Source organism: Physeter macrocephalus, chromosome 12 (assembly GCF_002837175.3).
Source record: "Physeter macrocephalus isolate SW-GA chromosome 12, ASM283717v5, whole genome shotgun sequence".
NCBI classification, from domain to species: Eukaryota; Metazoa; Chordata; class Mammalia; order Artiodactyla; family Physeteridae; genus Physeter; species Physeter macrocephalus.
Window position 1 is genome coordinate 24956539 of NC_041225.1, and position 17247 is coordinate 24973785.

At 56.9% G+C, this 17247-nt stretch overlaps 1 protein-coding gene across 1 annotated transcript in view; it reads right to left on the reverse strand.

Moving 5' to 3' along the window:
• Positions 1 to 17247, reverse strand: part of SH3RF3 (SH3 domain containing ring finger 3) — a 215339-nt gene that overhangs the window by 144612 nt on the left and 53480 nt on the right. The window contains exon 2 of the mRNA XM_024116606.2: positions 14826 to 14837. Within this exon, the coding sequence (XP_023972374.1) occupies positions 14826 to 14837 (12 nt within the window). The remainder of the gene's footprint in view (positions 1 to 14825; positions 14838 to 17247) is intronic.

A 17247-nucleotide genomic window follows, 5' to 3' on the forward strand; every position in this document is an offset into this window, starting at 1 on the left:
GCGGAGTCCTCCTTCTCACCCATTAGGTCCCTCTTCTGGCCACCCCACCTTCAGGCTCTGGGCCAGGGTTCGGCTGAGGCTGGGTGAGCCAGCACCTCCTCCAGGTGGGCCTCCCCGAGCCGTGCTGCCCGCGGTGGGTGAGGCCGCGGACCTGGCACGGCCCCGCCCCTGCAGCTGCGTTCTCCCCAGCTGAGCCCAGGACCACACAGTGGATGCTCAGACGTTTGCCGATCACGCAAAGGAATCAAGGGTGTTCTAACTACAGCTCTTTCTGCAGAGCACCTGTCTGCAGAGACGCACCCCAAAGGCTCCAAGGGACTGTATCTGGCACGCGGGCGCCTCCTTCGAAAGACAGAAGGAAGGCTTCTGGCTGGAGCCACCCTGTCTCCTGGTGGGGGGGATGGAACAACCACACACCACAAACAGCCCCCGCCTGGTGCGTCGGAAGGAAGAGTCCGCGGTCACTCTCCAGGCGGAAAAGGGCAGGACAAGAAAGGCCACGACGCCAGCAGCCGCTGGGCCAGGCGGCCCCGGGTGCGGGACGCCCAGCTCCGAGGACAGAGCGGCACAGGCGTGCGGTGCAGAGCGGCGGGACCCTGGTCTGAAAACACAGCCCCGCGTCCCGCCCAGAGCTGGGCAGGGAGCGTTCTAGCCCCAGGAATTCTGTGCGGTGACCCCAGGAGGGCGATGGCCCAGCAGGGACGCTAAGACAGGACACCTGCTCTCTGGCAAAACGCACCCCCACCCTGAGAGGACACGGCCCCAGGACGCCCGAGCCTGGGAAACCGGGCTGGGGAGGGAGGGGCTCCCGGGCTGGCACGGCCTCCCTGCCCTCTGTCCTCTGCTGGTCAGTGAGCTGAGCCAACACCCGCCACGTGTGCAGGCAGCCGTGTGGGTTAGGGGAGCGAGCCCCCGGGCCCTCTGTCCTTGGCCTGAGCCGGTGGCACTCTGAGTGCCCAGACCAGGAGGAGAAGCAGGGCCGGGGCCCCTGCACCGGCTGTGGTGGCCTCTGGCTGCCCGTGGGTGGACACGACCCGGGCCCGCACGCGGGCTGCAATGCAAACTGGCAGGAAGGAGCAGACTCCAGTCAGCTGTGAGAGCCTGCAGGCCCGAGCTGCGGCGCGGGACATTCTAAAAGGAGGCTCTTCCGCCCCGTCCCCGCCGGGCCCGCCAGGAGGCCGCGCAGACCACGGGCACGGCGGGGCGGGCGCTGCCTCCGGGAGCGCTGTCCCCAGCCTTGTCCCCACCGGCCCCCCGGATCACAGCGAGGCCGTCACCGGGGGGCTGACCCACACCCCCGCACAAAGCGCCCTGCGGTCCCGGCCCAGCCAGGCAGGCGGGCGCCCCGTCGCGCCCTCAGCAAGACAGGTCCTGTCCGCACAGAGCATGTGCGTAGAAAAGTGGCAGAAGGGAAAAGAAAAAAGTCCCAAATAGAAGTGAGGAAAAATACAACTGGAAACAATGGGATAAAATATTTCAAACAGAGAAAAATGGGAACAAGCCCGAGTGTCTAACAGGAGACTTGTTACATGAAGCAGGGAAATACCGGTGATGATCTATTTCACAGCCATTAAATATCCCACTTTAAAAACATTCTAACGAAGTGAAAATAGTCTAAATAGAGGATTAAGTGAAAAGACCAGTATACAAACATGATCCCGATTATGTCTGGAAACAAACTCGTGTGCAGAACAGCAAAGTATTAACGAGGTTTTCTCTGCATTAGGGAAAGGGCAAGTTCTACTTCTTCAGACAGTATTTTTATACATTTACACATCCCACATTTTCTGTAATGAGCATAAATAATGTTTCTAATTAGACGGAAACATTAAAAAATACATATTATTTTCGGACTGAAAAGACATCAAATACGGCTCAGCTTCTGGCAGCTCCTTGGCGGAGCTGAGAGGCAAGAGTCACTCGAAACAGGTGACTTTGCCGAGTTGGGTGCCAGCTCTGGAGCCTGTGGACACACGGAGGGGAAGCCGCTCGGAACCAGGGGCATCTCCCCACCCGGCAGGGGTCGCCTGGGCTCAGCAGGGACCCCCCCCCCAGGAGCATCACAGGGCAGGAGGGGCCCCCAGGCCCCCTGGACCAGAGCCCCCCCGACGCCCACGGCGGTGAGGCCCGCCCCGTCCCGTCCCCAAGCGAACGCACCCTCCACTCGCCTTTGGGCACGTGGGCCTCGTCCAACCACAGCCGGCGGAGGCAGCTGCACGTAGAACACTGAAAAGCAAATCAGTTTCCCTCCCCCTCGAGCATAAAGCAAAAGCAGACGTTCCTCAGTTTCTTCTTTCTCCTGGCAGCCTTCTGCTGCTGCTTTTCTGGCGACTCTTCACACCATCTTGACAGCGTCTTCAAAGGAATCAGGTTAAACGGAGCCTCCTTCTACCCCAGACTCAGGAGAGCAAGAGTCTCAAACCAGGTTCCATCTGACCCGTTCAGGGCCGTCCCGGCCACCTCTGAGGTTGGGGAACCGCGGGCTCCACAGGCACCAGGTGACCCACAAGACTGTGTCAGGTCATCCCTTACTGTGCACCCAGCACTGCGCACCCGGCACCCTGCCGGGCTCCCCAGGAAACGGGAAACTGCAACGAAGTAAGGAGCCACACACAGGGCCCCCATTCTCAGCAAGTTCACCACCCGGCCAAGAGGCAGAAAGTACACACAGAAAGAAAGAAGATCATATTTAAGCCCTAAACCAGGAGAAAAGGACGTTCCGAGCAGTTTGCTAGAGGCTCGGGAGCGCTGGGTTGGCAGGACCCGAGGCCCCAGAGGGCACGCGAGCAGCCGCAGTGGGCACAGCTGGGCAGCATCTGCGTCCTCAGTCCCCAGGGGCGGGCGTCAGGGACAGGGAGCCAGGCGGCCGCAAGGAGGGGTCGGGGCCGAGCCGACCCAGAAAGCGATGGGCCACGAGGGGCTCACGCAGGAGACGCTGCGGAAACGGAGGCTGTGCTGGAGGGCGAGGTCAGGAGGCCAGGGCCTCGGGGACGCCGCCGGGGACCTGGGGTGTGCGTGTGCCCCTGTGCGCGCGCCTGCCCGGGGGAAACCTGAGTGCTGTAGGCCTGGAAACACCCGCTTCTCCCAACAGGTAACGTAATAAACGTTGATTGAGTGGCTGGTGCCATGCATCCGGTTTCTGGAAGCAGAAGTTCTCGCTTTGCCGTCCCTGTTTCTCTTTGCTGCCAAAGGGAAAGAGGGACGCAAGGCTCTCCAACAATCTGCAGAGGAAGAAAGGACCTGGCTGCCATGGCGTCTCCATCCGCGGATCTGAGTCAGAATCTGCACTTTAACGAGCCCCCCAGCGTGCTGTCAGCACCTCAAGACGAGAAGCCGGATCCAGGTCGTACAGCCCAAGGCCTGGGATCCCAGGCCTGTGGGCGGAACTGGAGGGCAGCTCAGCGGTCACCCAGCTCAACACACCACGTGCCGGATGAGCAAACTGGGGCCTGAGGGCGCTAACTGGTTTCCCAGGGCTCCCCCTTCTAGGATTTCACTGTCACCCAGTCTTGGGCTAAAAACCCCAAACCATCATTCCCCAACTGCACGTCCTCCCCCAGCACGTGTTCCCGGGGTCAAGCACCCACAATTCCTCATCTTCCGTGTTGTCGCATGAAGTCACGGGGATGGAAATCCGCAGAGCTTCCCGTGTGCCTCAAAACCAATCACGGAGGCGTGGGTGCCGGGCGCATCCCAGCGCTGCCCCGGGGTCACCGTGGTTACCGAGCTCTGCACTGGTTTCCACCACGCCCGAGGCTCAGCTGATGAGACACACGTCATCCAGAAATGGGAACTCGAATACAAATGACAACCGCTCTACAGAACAGTACACACAGCTCTTAGGTGAGTAACCCCCTGCAATGGTGGTTTTTAAGGCTCCTTTGTGTGGAAGCAAAGGGTCTGAAATCTGCTCCAGTCGGGAGTAAATAATGAGAAGCCTCCTCTCCAGCCAGTGGGTGGTGACGCGGCGTCACTGCCACGCCATGTGGAGCCGCACCCCAAGTCGTGGGCCGCAGAGAAGGGCCTTCGTTCCCGGGGGACAGACGAAGGACCGGAGAGGGATAGGTAATGATTTCTTTTCATTCGACAGCTTGGCAAATCCCAGTTTGTCTTCATAATGGCAGCTCCTCGGTTATAATTTAACACCTATTCCAAGAACAGTTGACAAACGAATGTTAGTGACAACACAATGCCAGTTTCATCTGCAGCCAAAATGATTTCTTTCTGTCCTTGACGAGCCCACGACAAGTCTGTCAATCTGGTCACACGGGTGTGCGCTCTGCAGACGGCACCGCCATCTGCCTTCCCGCACGTGCACATAAAGAGTCCCGGAAGCTGCTGAGTGTGGGGCGGCTCCCTGGCCACCAGCTACCCCACCGTGTCCTCCGTCACAGGCGAGGCTCTGGGCCGGCCGCCTCCTGGCCCTCGCGGGCAAGGAAGAAAACAGCAGCAGGGAGCGAAAGGACGTGTCGTCTGGGGACAGCACCTTCCTTGCACAACTCCCAGCGAGCTGTCAGCAAACACAGGACCGCGCTGCACAGAGGGGTCTTTAGCCAAACGACAAACATTCTGTTCTGGGAGGCCCCTGAGTGCTAGTAACGTGGGGCATCTCCGGAGGGAACACACGTCCTGGCTTCATCCCACTTGCAGAGCTGGCGTATCCACTTTAAAACCCTCCTTCCTGAGCTGGGCCGAGGGACGCCGCCGCCACGCTGCGTGCTCATGGCCCCAGCACGTTAGGAGCTCGGGTGGCCTCTGGCCTCCAGGCGCCCCCCCGCCACCCCAGGACTCCAACTGGACTCTGCAAAAGCAGTTACTGTTACGAAGGCCGCCCTGATTGTTAACGTCCTTTTCTTATGAGTCCGGGATTCAGGTTCCTCTGCCTTCCCCGGGTTGCACGTGAGGGGCGTCTGGGCTCCCCAAGCCCCTCTTGGAGCCTCATCTTTTGGGCAAACCAGAGACCTCAGGGGCCGGAGACTGACGGGCTGGTATTGAAAGGAGCAAGGTCACGAGGGGGCACCGTAGGCAGGGGCACAGGGCTGCTCGTGATGGGGCTGCCTGCCCTGGTTTGGAGCGCTTATCGGGCAGGTGAGGGAAGCAGAGAGACGGACACACACTGGTGAGAGAAGGGCCCCCGGGCGCATGGGCAGGTCAGGAGCCGCGTCAGGGCAGAGCGGCCCCGCGACCAGCCGCAGTGGGTGAGCACAGCGTCCTGGCCAGAAGCAGCAGCAGGGGCCCCGTGGGAGAAGGTGGCACAGGCAGACGCTGGACACGTCCGAGCACAAGCCAGGACGTGGTCCAGACAGCTCAGCCTCCTGGGCTCACACGGGCTGGGGAGGGGCTCTTCAGGGCCGGGGAGCCCCCAGGAAGGGGGCTCTCAGAGACTCCAGGGCAGCTCAAGATGCCGCCGCACCTCAGAAATGACTCCCGTGTCCTCGATGAGCCACAGAGAGACGCGGCCACTCATCCACATCGGCAGCCAAGACAGTCTGCAGACCCCGGTGCTGCTCTTCTACCAGGGGGTCAGGAACTGGGGAAAGGACGTGATGGCGGGGCAGGTTTGGGCGCCACCGTACCCCACCCAGAGGAGGTACGGGGGGGGGGGTCTTCACATGACCCAGCAGAAACCAGCCCCGGGTGACATCATCACAGTCCCCGACATCGTCACATCCTGGGTGACGTCGTCATTCCCAGGTGACTTCACAGAGTCCCAAGCAACATCATCGCAGCCCAGGGTGTAAAGCAGACATAAGCCCAGGTGTCCTGATTTCAGAACTCGCTCACACATTGCTTTTTGCGAATGAGCCACTTTGTGAATCAGCGCCTTTCATTTGTTACAGGGGCACGTGGTTTCCTCCCCTCAAAGGAATTCCCAAGTCTGGGAATAATGCCACGATTGGGTCAGGGCCCCAGATTCTACGTCCAAGCGTCTTCGGCCTTGGGAAGTTTACAAAGTCCATAAAAGACCTGAGAGTCCCCTGAGGCAACTCTAACTGGAAAATCTGAAGGTCAAGGAATCACAGCAAAAACGATTTACGATGAACTTCCTGAATTGGTTAGTACACTGTTCTGGCCAACTTCAAAGGAAACTCTTGGTGAATCTGGGCTCGGTTCAAGGGGTGAGATGCAAACATGAAAAACCATGAAGATATTTTATAAAGAGCCTTAGACTTGGCTCCCTCAAAGCCCAGTTTCCTATAACAAGTCGATTAAGAGGTGCAGCTTGTCCAAGGAAACAAAAATTAATTGGCTTTCAATTTCCAGTTGACCTTGGAAAGGAGAATTAACCCATTTGCAAAGGAGGAACTAATGTCCAAGTCAGTCTTCCAGACTCTGAGGGTCTGAGTATCCAGACTAAAATCGCCACAAGGAAATGAAAACTCCATCTGAGCACCAAGAGGGGGTCCAGCTCCCGCGGAGGCCAAGGGACTGGCGTGAGCCTGGGACGGAAGGGGGTGACCGCATGCAGGGGCCTCACTCTGACCACAGCAGCTCTGCCCGCCATCTCGGTCTGAGTGCCTCAGGGCAGCAACACGCTGACCGCAGGGAGGCAGGGCCCCTCAGGGAAGGAACCCGGGGCACGCAGCCCAGCCAGGTGACCGGAGCTCGGGGCGGGCGAGGCCAGACCCCACCTCTGCTGAGAGCGGCAGATGTCTTCCCAGAGAGACAGGACGGACACAGCGGGGTCCGTCCATCCGGGGGCACTTCCGGGGGTCGCCATCAGGCAGCAGCTCAGCGAGAATGACACTCCCCCTCCTCGGAGGCGGCGGTGCCGCTAGGCGGCTGACCCCACACCCGCCCACTCGGGCCTCCTCTCGAGCACGACGTGCTGTCCACACTGCACGAGCCGAGCCGCTGCTGCCAGGGGCGCAGGCTGCAGTGTGGGAAGCGTGTGGCTTCTGCGTGCGGTCCCCGCGAGGGTGTCCGGGGCCGCTGCCCGCTTCAGGGGCCTGAGGTCGGAGGCTGTGTGTGTCTCTGACCCGGTTTCTGGGGACCGAGACCCTCAGGGCTGCCACCAAGGACGTTCCCAGGTCCCCCCCGGCTAACTGCCCGACAGATTCTCGGAGCATCTTTCTTACTAACCGCATTCTTGGGTTTCCCTCATTCTGCCAGCTCATCCCTGAAACAAGTATTAGGTAGAACAGCTCTCATCTTAAAAACATAGTTCCACACAGCATAGGGCCCTGTAAATTCAATTTTCAGTCTCACACTTGGCATTTGTTTGGGGGTATTTCCGACGCATCAGGAAGACAGAATGCCTCCATGGGGGAAAACCAGTACTGATGGTTTTGCCTCAAGACTTACCATAGTATTTATTTTCTTAATAGTGCCCGAGGTTCACGTATCATGGCCAACCAGCTGCGTGCCGCTCCGCCGAGCCGGTCCTGAGAGCACCAAGTGCACATCTTCTGGAGAAAGCTTTTGCGTGAGCTCTCTCGGGGCTCGTGTGCGCTTCTGAAATGTTTCACGCCCCCCTTACACCTCATCTCCAGCTCAGATGAGAATCCATCGTTTTGCGGTCTGTAAATAGTACATCCTTCAAACAGTACAAGGAAAACAGAAGCACGGCTAAGGAAGATTTGCTAAATTTTCAGTGCAAGGAAACTATTGTTTCCATCGGCATTCCAGGCAGCCTAGGACCAAAAGAATAAAAAATAACTTACCTACAATTACCCACCCTCAATTACCCTCAATTCTGAGGATCTGATATAAAACCTGGTGACTACAGGTGACAACTCTGTGTTGTATAATTGAAATTTGCTAAGAGGGTAGAACTTCAATGTTCTCAGCAGAAAAAAAAGATTAAAATGTGAGAAGATGGACGTGTTAATTAACCAGATGGAGGGAATCCTTAAACAAACTATTTCTTCAATTAAAAAAAATATAAAAACAGGGACTTCCCTGGGGGTCCAGTGGTTAAGACTCCATGCTCCCAACGCAGGGGGCCCAGGTTCAATTCTTTGTCGGGGAACTAGATCCCACATGCATGCTGCAACTAAGAGTCTGCATGCCACAACTAAGAAGTTCGCATGCCGCGACTAAAAGATCCCGCATGCTGCAACTAAAGATCCTGCATGCTGCAACTAAAGAAGAGATCCCACGTGCCGCAACTAAGACCCGATGTTGCCAAATAAATAAATACTTAAAAAAAAAAAAAATATATATATATATATATATATAAACAAAAAGGATGTTCCGAAAATATTCCTTCCAGTCTTTTCCCCCAATACATATACACATAAGGCATTGAACACGGGGAGGATCTCACGACACAAAGAATTTTGTATTTTTTTTTTCCACTTTAAATGTTCCAATATCCTTCCACCCTTTATAATGGCCTCATTATTGGGATGAACTTCTTTACAAATGAATCTTTGTCCTTTTTTTCTTTTCCCCACCAGATTCTCAGGCTGGAATTGCCAGATCAAAGCTGATGTGCATCTCTTCCAGATGTAGACAAGTCGCTCTTCGACTTTTGGGGAAAGACAAACTGGCCGCATTCTCTTCGTCATCATTGACTGTTACCTGATTTTGATTAATTTTAGACAATGAGGCCTCTCATTCTTAGAGTTTATGACTAAGGTCACTTATTTTAAACATTTATTTTAGTAATTCTTCTTCTGATGCTCAATAGAGTCCTTTGGGTCAAAGGAAGGTGAGGGGTGGGTTTGGGGGATGTGGTGAGGCTGGAGATGGGGAGAGAAGTCCCTGTAGGAGAGGAGGCCAGAGAGGGAGCAGCTCCCATAAAGGCAGTGCCCCCAGAGTCCAGGGGAGGATCTGGCCTAAGAGAGGAGAGAAAACCTCGGGGATCTGAGTGAGGGGGACACGGGGGAAGTGTGAGCAGCTCATAGGCAGAGAGAGCGGAGGAGGCACTCCCACCTGACAGTTGCTGTCCTCCCGTGAAATCACCGCTTGCAGGTTACCTACCTGGGGGCGCTGTCTACCTGGGGGCGCCGTCTACCTGGGGAGTCTGTCTACCTGGGGGCGCCGTCTACCTGGGGGCGCTGTCTACCTGGGGCGGCTGCCTTGAGAGGGAGAAGCAACAGTGGCACTAAGAGCTCTTCTGCAGCCACCACAGGATGCTCCAGGGGAACCCAGGCAATCACCACTATTAAGTCAGGTCTGCTAGCTCTGCTGCAGAGCTGCCAGTCACAGGCTTAAAGGCTCGGTTTTATTTCATCATTATCAACAAAATACATAACACAACCGTAACACACAGAAATGAAATATCTGATTTAAGGCACCATAATCTACCTGTCAGTCGTCTTTGGGCCTTTTCTCCTTGCAGAGTTTTATAAGATTTTTAAAAATATGATGATATCTGCGTATGTACCATTTGGTATCCTGTTCCCTTTTTTTTTTTTTTTTTTTTTTTTTTTTTTTTTGCGGTACGCGGGTCTCTCACTGCCGTGGCCTCTCCCGTTGCGGAGCACAGGCTCCGGACGCGCAGGCCCAGCGGCCACGGCTCACGGGCCCAGCCGCTCCGCGGCACGTGGGATCTTCCCGGACCGGGGCACGAACCCGTGTCCCCTGCATCGGCAGGCGGACTCTCAACCACTGCGCCACCAGGGAAGCCCTCTCCTGTTTCTTTTTAAGAGCCAACACTTTTCTACGGAATTAGTCTTAGTAAAAATCAATTTAAATTGGATGCATAACACTGAACTCACTGCATATATGAGAGTTTATAGTGATCCCTACGTATTAATTAATAATGTGGAAGCTGTTCTCCTCTGTTGGCTATTTTTCACGATACTAAACGAAACCTTTGTGTACATGGTGTTTGGTTTTCGTGTGTTTGTTCTGAGGCTTATTTTCCGGTGGCGGACCCCCAGGGTGACCACGGGGCCCGAGACACGGAGCTTCAAGTGCTGGGTCCATCACTCGGGTCCCAGGGGCCGGCTGCCCACCGTGACCACAGCCGCCTCCAGACTCTGCTCTTCCTCACATTCCCGTCAACTTGACAGGTGAGAAACAGCATTTTATTGTTTTTTCAAATGTGCGCCTCTTTAATTTCTTAGACCACACGTTTCTCCACGTTTTCAGATTACCAAGATCAAATGTTTTCCAACGTTAACTATTGTCATTTCCTCTATCGTGAACTATTTACTTATGTTCTTTGCTGTTTTACATGATCAGGTTTTTGGTTGTTTTAAACAACCGCTTTTAACGAATTCTCCATATATTAAGAACATCCACTATCAAAATATGCTCTGTAAATATCTTTCCCAGCGTGGATCTTGTCTTGTAGATTAATGAGATTTTTAACTTGCTTCTAGTGTTGTGTGTGGTCAACCTGGCCGTGCTGTCTCCCTCCCCAGGCTGGGGACTTGTACCGGGTGCCGACTCTCTTGGTCTCCCCGTGGTCTGGGTCCCTGTGTCTCCCCCTTGGGCCGGCTGACACGTGTCTGGGGGCTGCTTCTCCCCATCCACCCCACCTCCACTCCAGTCCGGCCGGGTCACCCGGGACGAAAGCACAGGACTCTGAGGGCGTTTAGGACCTGCCAAGCGGCTGCGGCTCTGACCCTGGGAGGGGGGCCCGCTAACTGGGCCGCTCCCCAGGCTCACGAGCCCGTCCGCGTCAGGTTCCAGCCGCAAACGGGAAACGGCCCCACGGGCGGCGGGACGTCGTGAAACGACACGAGGGGCCGGCGGGCGGCCAGGAGGCCCTTCCCCGCCCCGAACCTCTAAGGTTTCCTTCAATCTCCCCGGGAGCCTCTCCTGGAGCTGGTGTGCGCAGCGCGGGCGCTGCTTCTCACAGGGCAGAGCCCGGGTCCTGGCCGCCTGCAACCAGACCTGGCAGAGGGACAGCCCGGGAAGCACAGCGTCCACCCCCAACCCGCCCCGCAGGTCTCCCGTCTCCTCCCGAGGAGAAGCAGCCCAGGGTCCCGTGCCCGGAGAGGGACGGGTCACACTGACGGTGTGAGCAGGGGTCCCGTCCTCTGGACGGGGAGGAACCTCACAGGACGGCAGGGGCTCCACTGGGGGATTTGGGCACCTCCTGGGGCCTCGCCCCGTGACTGCCCAGGGGAGGCCGGTTGTTAAGGGAAGGTCCGAGGCTGTCACCGCGAGTGGCTGTCACTCCCAGAAGGCGATGTCTTTCTCTCTGGCAGAGTCATTACGGCTCAAAAAATGTCCCCAGAACAAGCCACTAATCTTGGAGAGGCTTATGGCTTAGGTGGGGTTAACGCAGGTCACAGCGTCACAGCAGGTCACACTGAGCCCCACAGCCCTCCAGCCACGGGCCGCGGCCTCCGGGACCCCTCTCCACGCAGTGTGGTTCTGCGGGGTCCAGAGGGCAGGCAGGACGAGCAGAGGGGCGGGGGACCCTCAGGTGCAGGGTGAATGTGCAGCTGAACAGGATCACAGGGAGGGTGAAACGCGTCACCAGCAAAGCCCCCTTCCCTCAGGGGTGCCCGCACTGCAGGTCTGCCATCGCTGTGGTGCAGGCGTGCACGTCCCTCTGCTGACACCAAAGCAGCAAAAGCCAACAAGCCACAGCCTCGGGCCCCAGGCCACAGTGCCCCCACACCCAGCCGGGGGCCCCGCACCTGTTCCCGCGGCTCCAGGTGACCAGGCGGCCCAGTGTCCCCTACACCTGTCACCCTCAGGAGCCCGATGGGATCGGTACACATTCACTCGGCTCAGCCACAGAGGAGGGTCAGAGATGATTAGGGTCTCAGACTGGACCCTCAAGGGCCTTTAGAGGTCACGGGGCGGGGTCAGGGGCTGCGGGAACCACAGTCGTGTTCCTGGTTCCCCAGCTGCACCTGTCCCAGAACCACTGTTTTTTCACTTACAGCCTGACGTGCGCTGTGCGCTTCCACCCGAAGAAAGCTTCTCCCCTACAAAGTGCTTGGAGATCACGGGCGACAGCATCTCCGAGAGACCCACCCACTCTGAACCACGTCACTCTGGGCTCTGGCTTAGAGTGCTGCCTCCGAGGAGGAGAAATTGAGACCCGGGGCATCAGGGAGGCTTCCAGACACGCGGCCAAGGGCGGTGAACCACGGACGAGTGGCGAAAATGCAGCTCAGACGCCGGACACGGGCAGAGCCCCTCCGGACTCAGGGGGTGATGGGGCCCGCGGGGACGCCCCTCCTCCCCAGGTACACGTCCCGGGCGGGTCCCCAGGAAGGCAAGGGTGGCCGACGAAGGCCGGGCGAGGTGTGTCACCTGGGAGCCGGGGCAGGCAGGTTTCCGATAAACGGAAGGAGCGCCAACAAGGCTTTGTGTTCTCCAGCCCAGCGTTTCCCAAAAGTGGTTCCAAAGGACACTGGCTCCGTGAGACACCTGTCATCAAATAAATTCAGAAAAACTGTCTATTCCACCTTCCTCCTGCAGGGCCACAAGTTTTGGACACTAAATGTCTTGCAATAAAAAAAGAGTTTAACATTTTTTAACCTGAAGTTCTCCTACGTGAATCTGTCCGCGGAAAGTGCATTGGACAGCATTCCTGCCAACCGCCTGCGAACCAAAACCCTGCTCACCTCAGAAATACCAGGAGTAAGCGACTAATCAACCCGTAATCGATTCAGAGATTTCAGCCACCTGCTCAAAATATTCTTAATTTTACCTCATAGCTACTTTAGGAAAAAATCTGGCATTTCTTATCAGGTGTCACCTGGGAGCCGGGGCGGGCAGGTTTCCGATAAACGGAAGGAGCGCCAACAAGGACTGTCGGTGCATTCACCCTACGACCCAGCAGTCCTCCTCCAAAATACTTATCCAAGTGAGACGGGAAGTTACATCCACATAAAATCCGTTACGTGAGTGCTGCGGTGACGTTACGAATAACCGCTCCACTCTGCAAACGCTCGGCTCCCTCGGGTGTTAAGTGGGCTCAGCGTGATGCGTCTCCACAACGGGACCTCAGGCCGCAGTGGGAAGCGGCTGGACCATGTGTATCGGCCACACCTGTGCCGGGCCGGGTGAGGGGCCGACTCTGGGCTCCAGGGAGACCCCTTCACCCAATGTTCTGGGAAACGCAAACCACAGGAAGGAACACTAGCCAGTGGTCCCCAGAGGCTGAGGGGTGGGGTGGGGGGGTGACAACAAAGAAGCAGATAGAACTTGCAGTTTTATATCTTGATGGGAGCAGAGCAGGGGCAGGTCACTCAACTGCAATTATTTGTCAAAACTCACAGATCTGTAAACCCAAAGTGAGAATCAATAAAAACCTAAAATGAACCTGAAGTTAACTTAGGTTCAGGTGTAAAATGAGGGGCCAGATGTGTTCACATGACCCTGTAAACATCATCAGGGAAATCCAGGCCCAGCTCTGGAGCTCCTGGTTTTCATCACTAACATATCGAGGTAACCCACCTCTGCCCAGCCAGGATGATCCCACGTTTCCCTAAAACACACTGCTGGTTGGTCACCCCCTCCCAACGGGAGGGAAAGGCAGGGTGGAAGGAGAGGGGGACCCACAGCTGCATCACTCATGACCAGGAGAGAGGCTCACACCTACTGCACGTGAAGAGGCGTGAGGCTCCACGCCGTGTCATGTCCCTGTCAATGTGCACAAACATCGCACAAGGTGGACACAGACATCCTACCTCCAGACACAAACCAGGGTCCAGAAAAATGGAGCACCTCACCTGGCTACCCAGGTAGTAGGTGGTGAAGCTGTAACTTGAACCTGTATGGACCCTTCTAGCAACTCTAGTGTTTCCAAGGCTAGAGAACTGATACCTGTAGGGCAGCCGCCGCACCTCGCGTTGGGGGCTGCGGAGAAACTGGAAGACCTGGCATCCTGGGGGGTGGGAGGTGATGCAGCCACTCTGAGAAACAGTCTGGCTGATCCTCGGATGGCCAAACAGAGGAGAGGCATCAAATGACCCAGCAATTCCATCCTAGGTGTTCGCCCAAGAAAATGAAAACAGAGCCCACATAGAAATGTACACACAAATGGTCACGGCAGTGTTACTTATAACAGTCAAAAAGTGGACAATTCAGGTATCCATCATCTAGTGACCAGGTGGATGAAATGTGTGTATTCATACAGTGGGATGGGACTCGGCAATAAAAAGAGCCGTGTTCTAAAGATGACCGTGGTGAGGGACCACAGCCACCAAATCACACACCTTACGTGGGCAAATTCCATCCCAACAAGGCTGTCTTTAAAAATGGCGTATACCTATCCCGGTTTCATGAGTGAGAGGGTGACAACACAAATAAACACGTCCCAGTACTCGGTGGCTGCCTTCAAAATGCATGGTAAGGTTTAACTTGGAAGCAGGCTAAAAATACTAATTACATTCTTACTTAGGCTGATGTTAAAATTAGTAAGCATGCTCTGCCACATGTCGCCTCAGAGTAGAGGGAAGGGGCCGGTTCACTGGGAGGGGGAGAAGCAGCCCACCACCGAGTAAGAAACAGCAGAATCCCCAGCAAAACCTATGGACCGATGCTGATGTTCACTCCTGTAGATGTTTCAGCAAAAAGAACTCGAGCTGCACGTTGGAAGTGGGGGAGAGCCGGTCGCCACGAAAAGAGAAAGGCCCACAAGCCACGACGCAGGGGTGCGGGCGTGGTGAGGCCGCTCACCGCCGTGACCTCCCCACGATCGGGGGGCGCGTGGGGCTGACTTCTCCCAGGAGCTCTCTGTACCGTCACAAGCCCGTCAGACGTCGCCGGGGTGCCGGGCCTCCACCTCCCCCCACCGCTCCTCTCACCGTGAAAGAAAGAGCAGCAGGTAGAGCAGGAAGCAGACAAGGAGTAACCGCTCCAGTGACAGTGCCTGGAGCCCTCCGCGCTCGCTCCCAGGAGGCGGCCGAGGGCCCCTGCGCTCAGGAGCCTGCCCCTCGGAACGCTGCCTTGGGGACCATGCAGGGCCTCTCGCGGTCAGCCCATCTCCTACACGAGCGACCTGCCCTCCTGCCTGAGCCACACGGGACGGGCCCAAAGGGAGGCCGGTGGGCCAGTGAATTCCCAGGAGATTTGGAAATGAAAATGGAATTTTCTGTCTCCTTTAAAAATAAATATGGGGCTTCCCTGGTGGCGCAGGGGTTTAGAATCCACCTGCCAATGCAGGGGACACGAGTTCGAGCCCTGGTCCGGGAAGATCCCACATGCTGCAGAACAGCTAAGCCCGTGTGTCACAACTACTGAGCCTGTGCTCCAGAGCCTGCGAGCCACAACTACTGAGCCCACGTGCCACAACTACTGAAGCCCGCACGCCTAGAGCCCGTGCTCCTCAACAAGAGAAGCCACCGCAATGAGAAGCCCGTGCACCACAGTGAAGACCCAACACAGCCAAAAATTAAATAAATAAAACAAAATATAGTTAATGGATAAACAAAATGTGTGGTATGTACATAAAACGGAACATGACAGCCCTAGAAAGGAGGGAAATCCTGACACCTGCTGCAACAAGGATGAACCTAGAGGCCAGCAGAGCCCAAATCCTGTGTGATTCCACATGTGAGGGGTCCTACACAGATGGGCATGTCTTATTCTGTATCTGATGCTCTGGCATCCGGGGCCTTGCTGACCCTGCAGGGACGGCCCTGCCCAGCGCCGCCCAGTCTGGAGTGAGTACACGACAGGCCATGAGAGGGCCTTCCAAACGCAAACCCACCGGCCCCCATCCACACCCCAAACGCCCCCGCCTCCATGGGGCCTCACACTTGGGCCACCCACCCCTGCCCTCATGACCCGGGGCCAGGACCAGGCAAGCTGGGACAGCCCTTGCACCCCAGAGCCAATGCTGAGCCCGCTCCCTCCCTGGAACTACAAGGAGGCCCCGGCTCACAGCACCTCCCCTGCCCCCGCCCAGCCCTGGTGCTTCCCCGTGTGACCCCCCCCTGCTGTGCCCCCTCCTCCGGGGTCTGTGAGCAACAGGTTGTATTCTCAGCCGTCTCTTGATCTGTCGGCCTCACCATGCCTGAGTCATAACAAAACCCATATTAAAGCCCCCAAACAGTCCAATCCATAGAGATGGAAAGTAGGATGGCGGGGTCAGAGGCTGAGGAGGGACGGGGAGGGAGTGTTTAGTGGCGACAGAGCTTCAGTTTTACAAGACAAGAAAGTTCTGGGGATGATGCGGGGGACGGTTGCACAACGATGTGAATGTACTTCATGCACACTTAAAAATGGTTAAAATGGTAAATGTGTACATGTATATTTTACCACAATAAAACTACATAGATAGCCAGAGAAGCAAACAAAAGGAGGCTAGCAGGTGCCCTTGATCTCATGCGATGAGAAGGGCAGTCACCTCTGTCCTCTTCCTCCCAAAGCCCACCCCCCAATTATGGGAAAAGCAGCCAACGACCCCAAATGCGGGACAGTCTACAAAACCCCTGACCGGCACCCTTCAAAACTGTCAGGTCATCAAAGACGAGGAGAGTCTGAGGCCTGTCACGGCCCAGAGGAGCCTGTGGAGACAGGACGGCTCCGCGTGATGTGACGTGCATCCGGGGCGGGGTCCTGGGACCGAAAGAGGCCTTTCAGGAAATTGGAACAGAGCGTGGAGGTTACTTAATAATAATGCACCCAGGGCACCACAGGAGGAAGGGGCTAGCAAGAGGAAGCGGGACGCGGGGCATGTGGGACGCAGGCACAGGCTTCCGAAAGTGAAAAAGGGAAGGGCGGAGACAGGACTGGTCCCCAACATCCTGAGGGTAACAGAGGCTCCTCTACCGGGCAGCTTCCCGCACCTGCTCACTGATGAGACAGTGGGAGCCCCAGGGGCACAGACACGCACAGGGTGACACCCGCCAGCAGGCACGTCCCCGGGACAGAATTCTGGCGGAGTAACAGGCGATCGGCACAACATCTGCCAGACGCGGCAGGTGCACGACCCGCAGCGTGAAACTCTAACTGGACCGTCTGTACGCATCACGCGAGAACCAGGTCCCACGCCAGACACACAGCGACGCACACGCCCACCCCTGAGGCAGGGTGGCCCCGACACAGCATCAGAGGCTCCAGTGCCAGGGCCGGGCCGCCGTCCACAGAAGCCCCAGCAACCCAGGGCACAGATACAGACCAGGGATGCGGGCTCACTCGTTCAGGGGAGGGGGCGTCCGGTCCCGCCAGCCGGGGCGGGGGTCCTCCGAGAAGAAGGGCCGTTGAGCTGGACCTGGACGGGCTTGCGGAATCCTGACGTGGACACCAGAGCAGACGACGTGGCAGGCGGGGCACAGGAGGGGAGGCCGGGAGCCAGGGGAGGGCAGTCCCCCCCAAACAGGTGACGCCCATGCGGTGGCTTCCCCAGGAGACGGGGACAGATGAGGCCAGGGA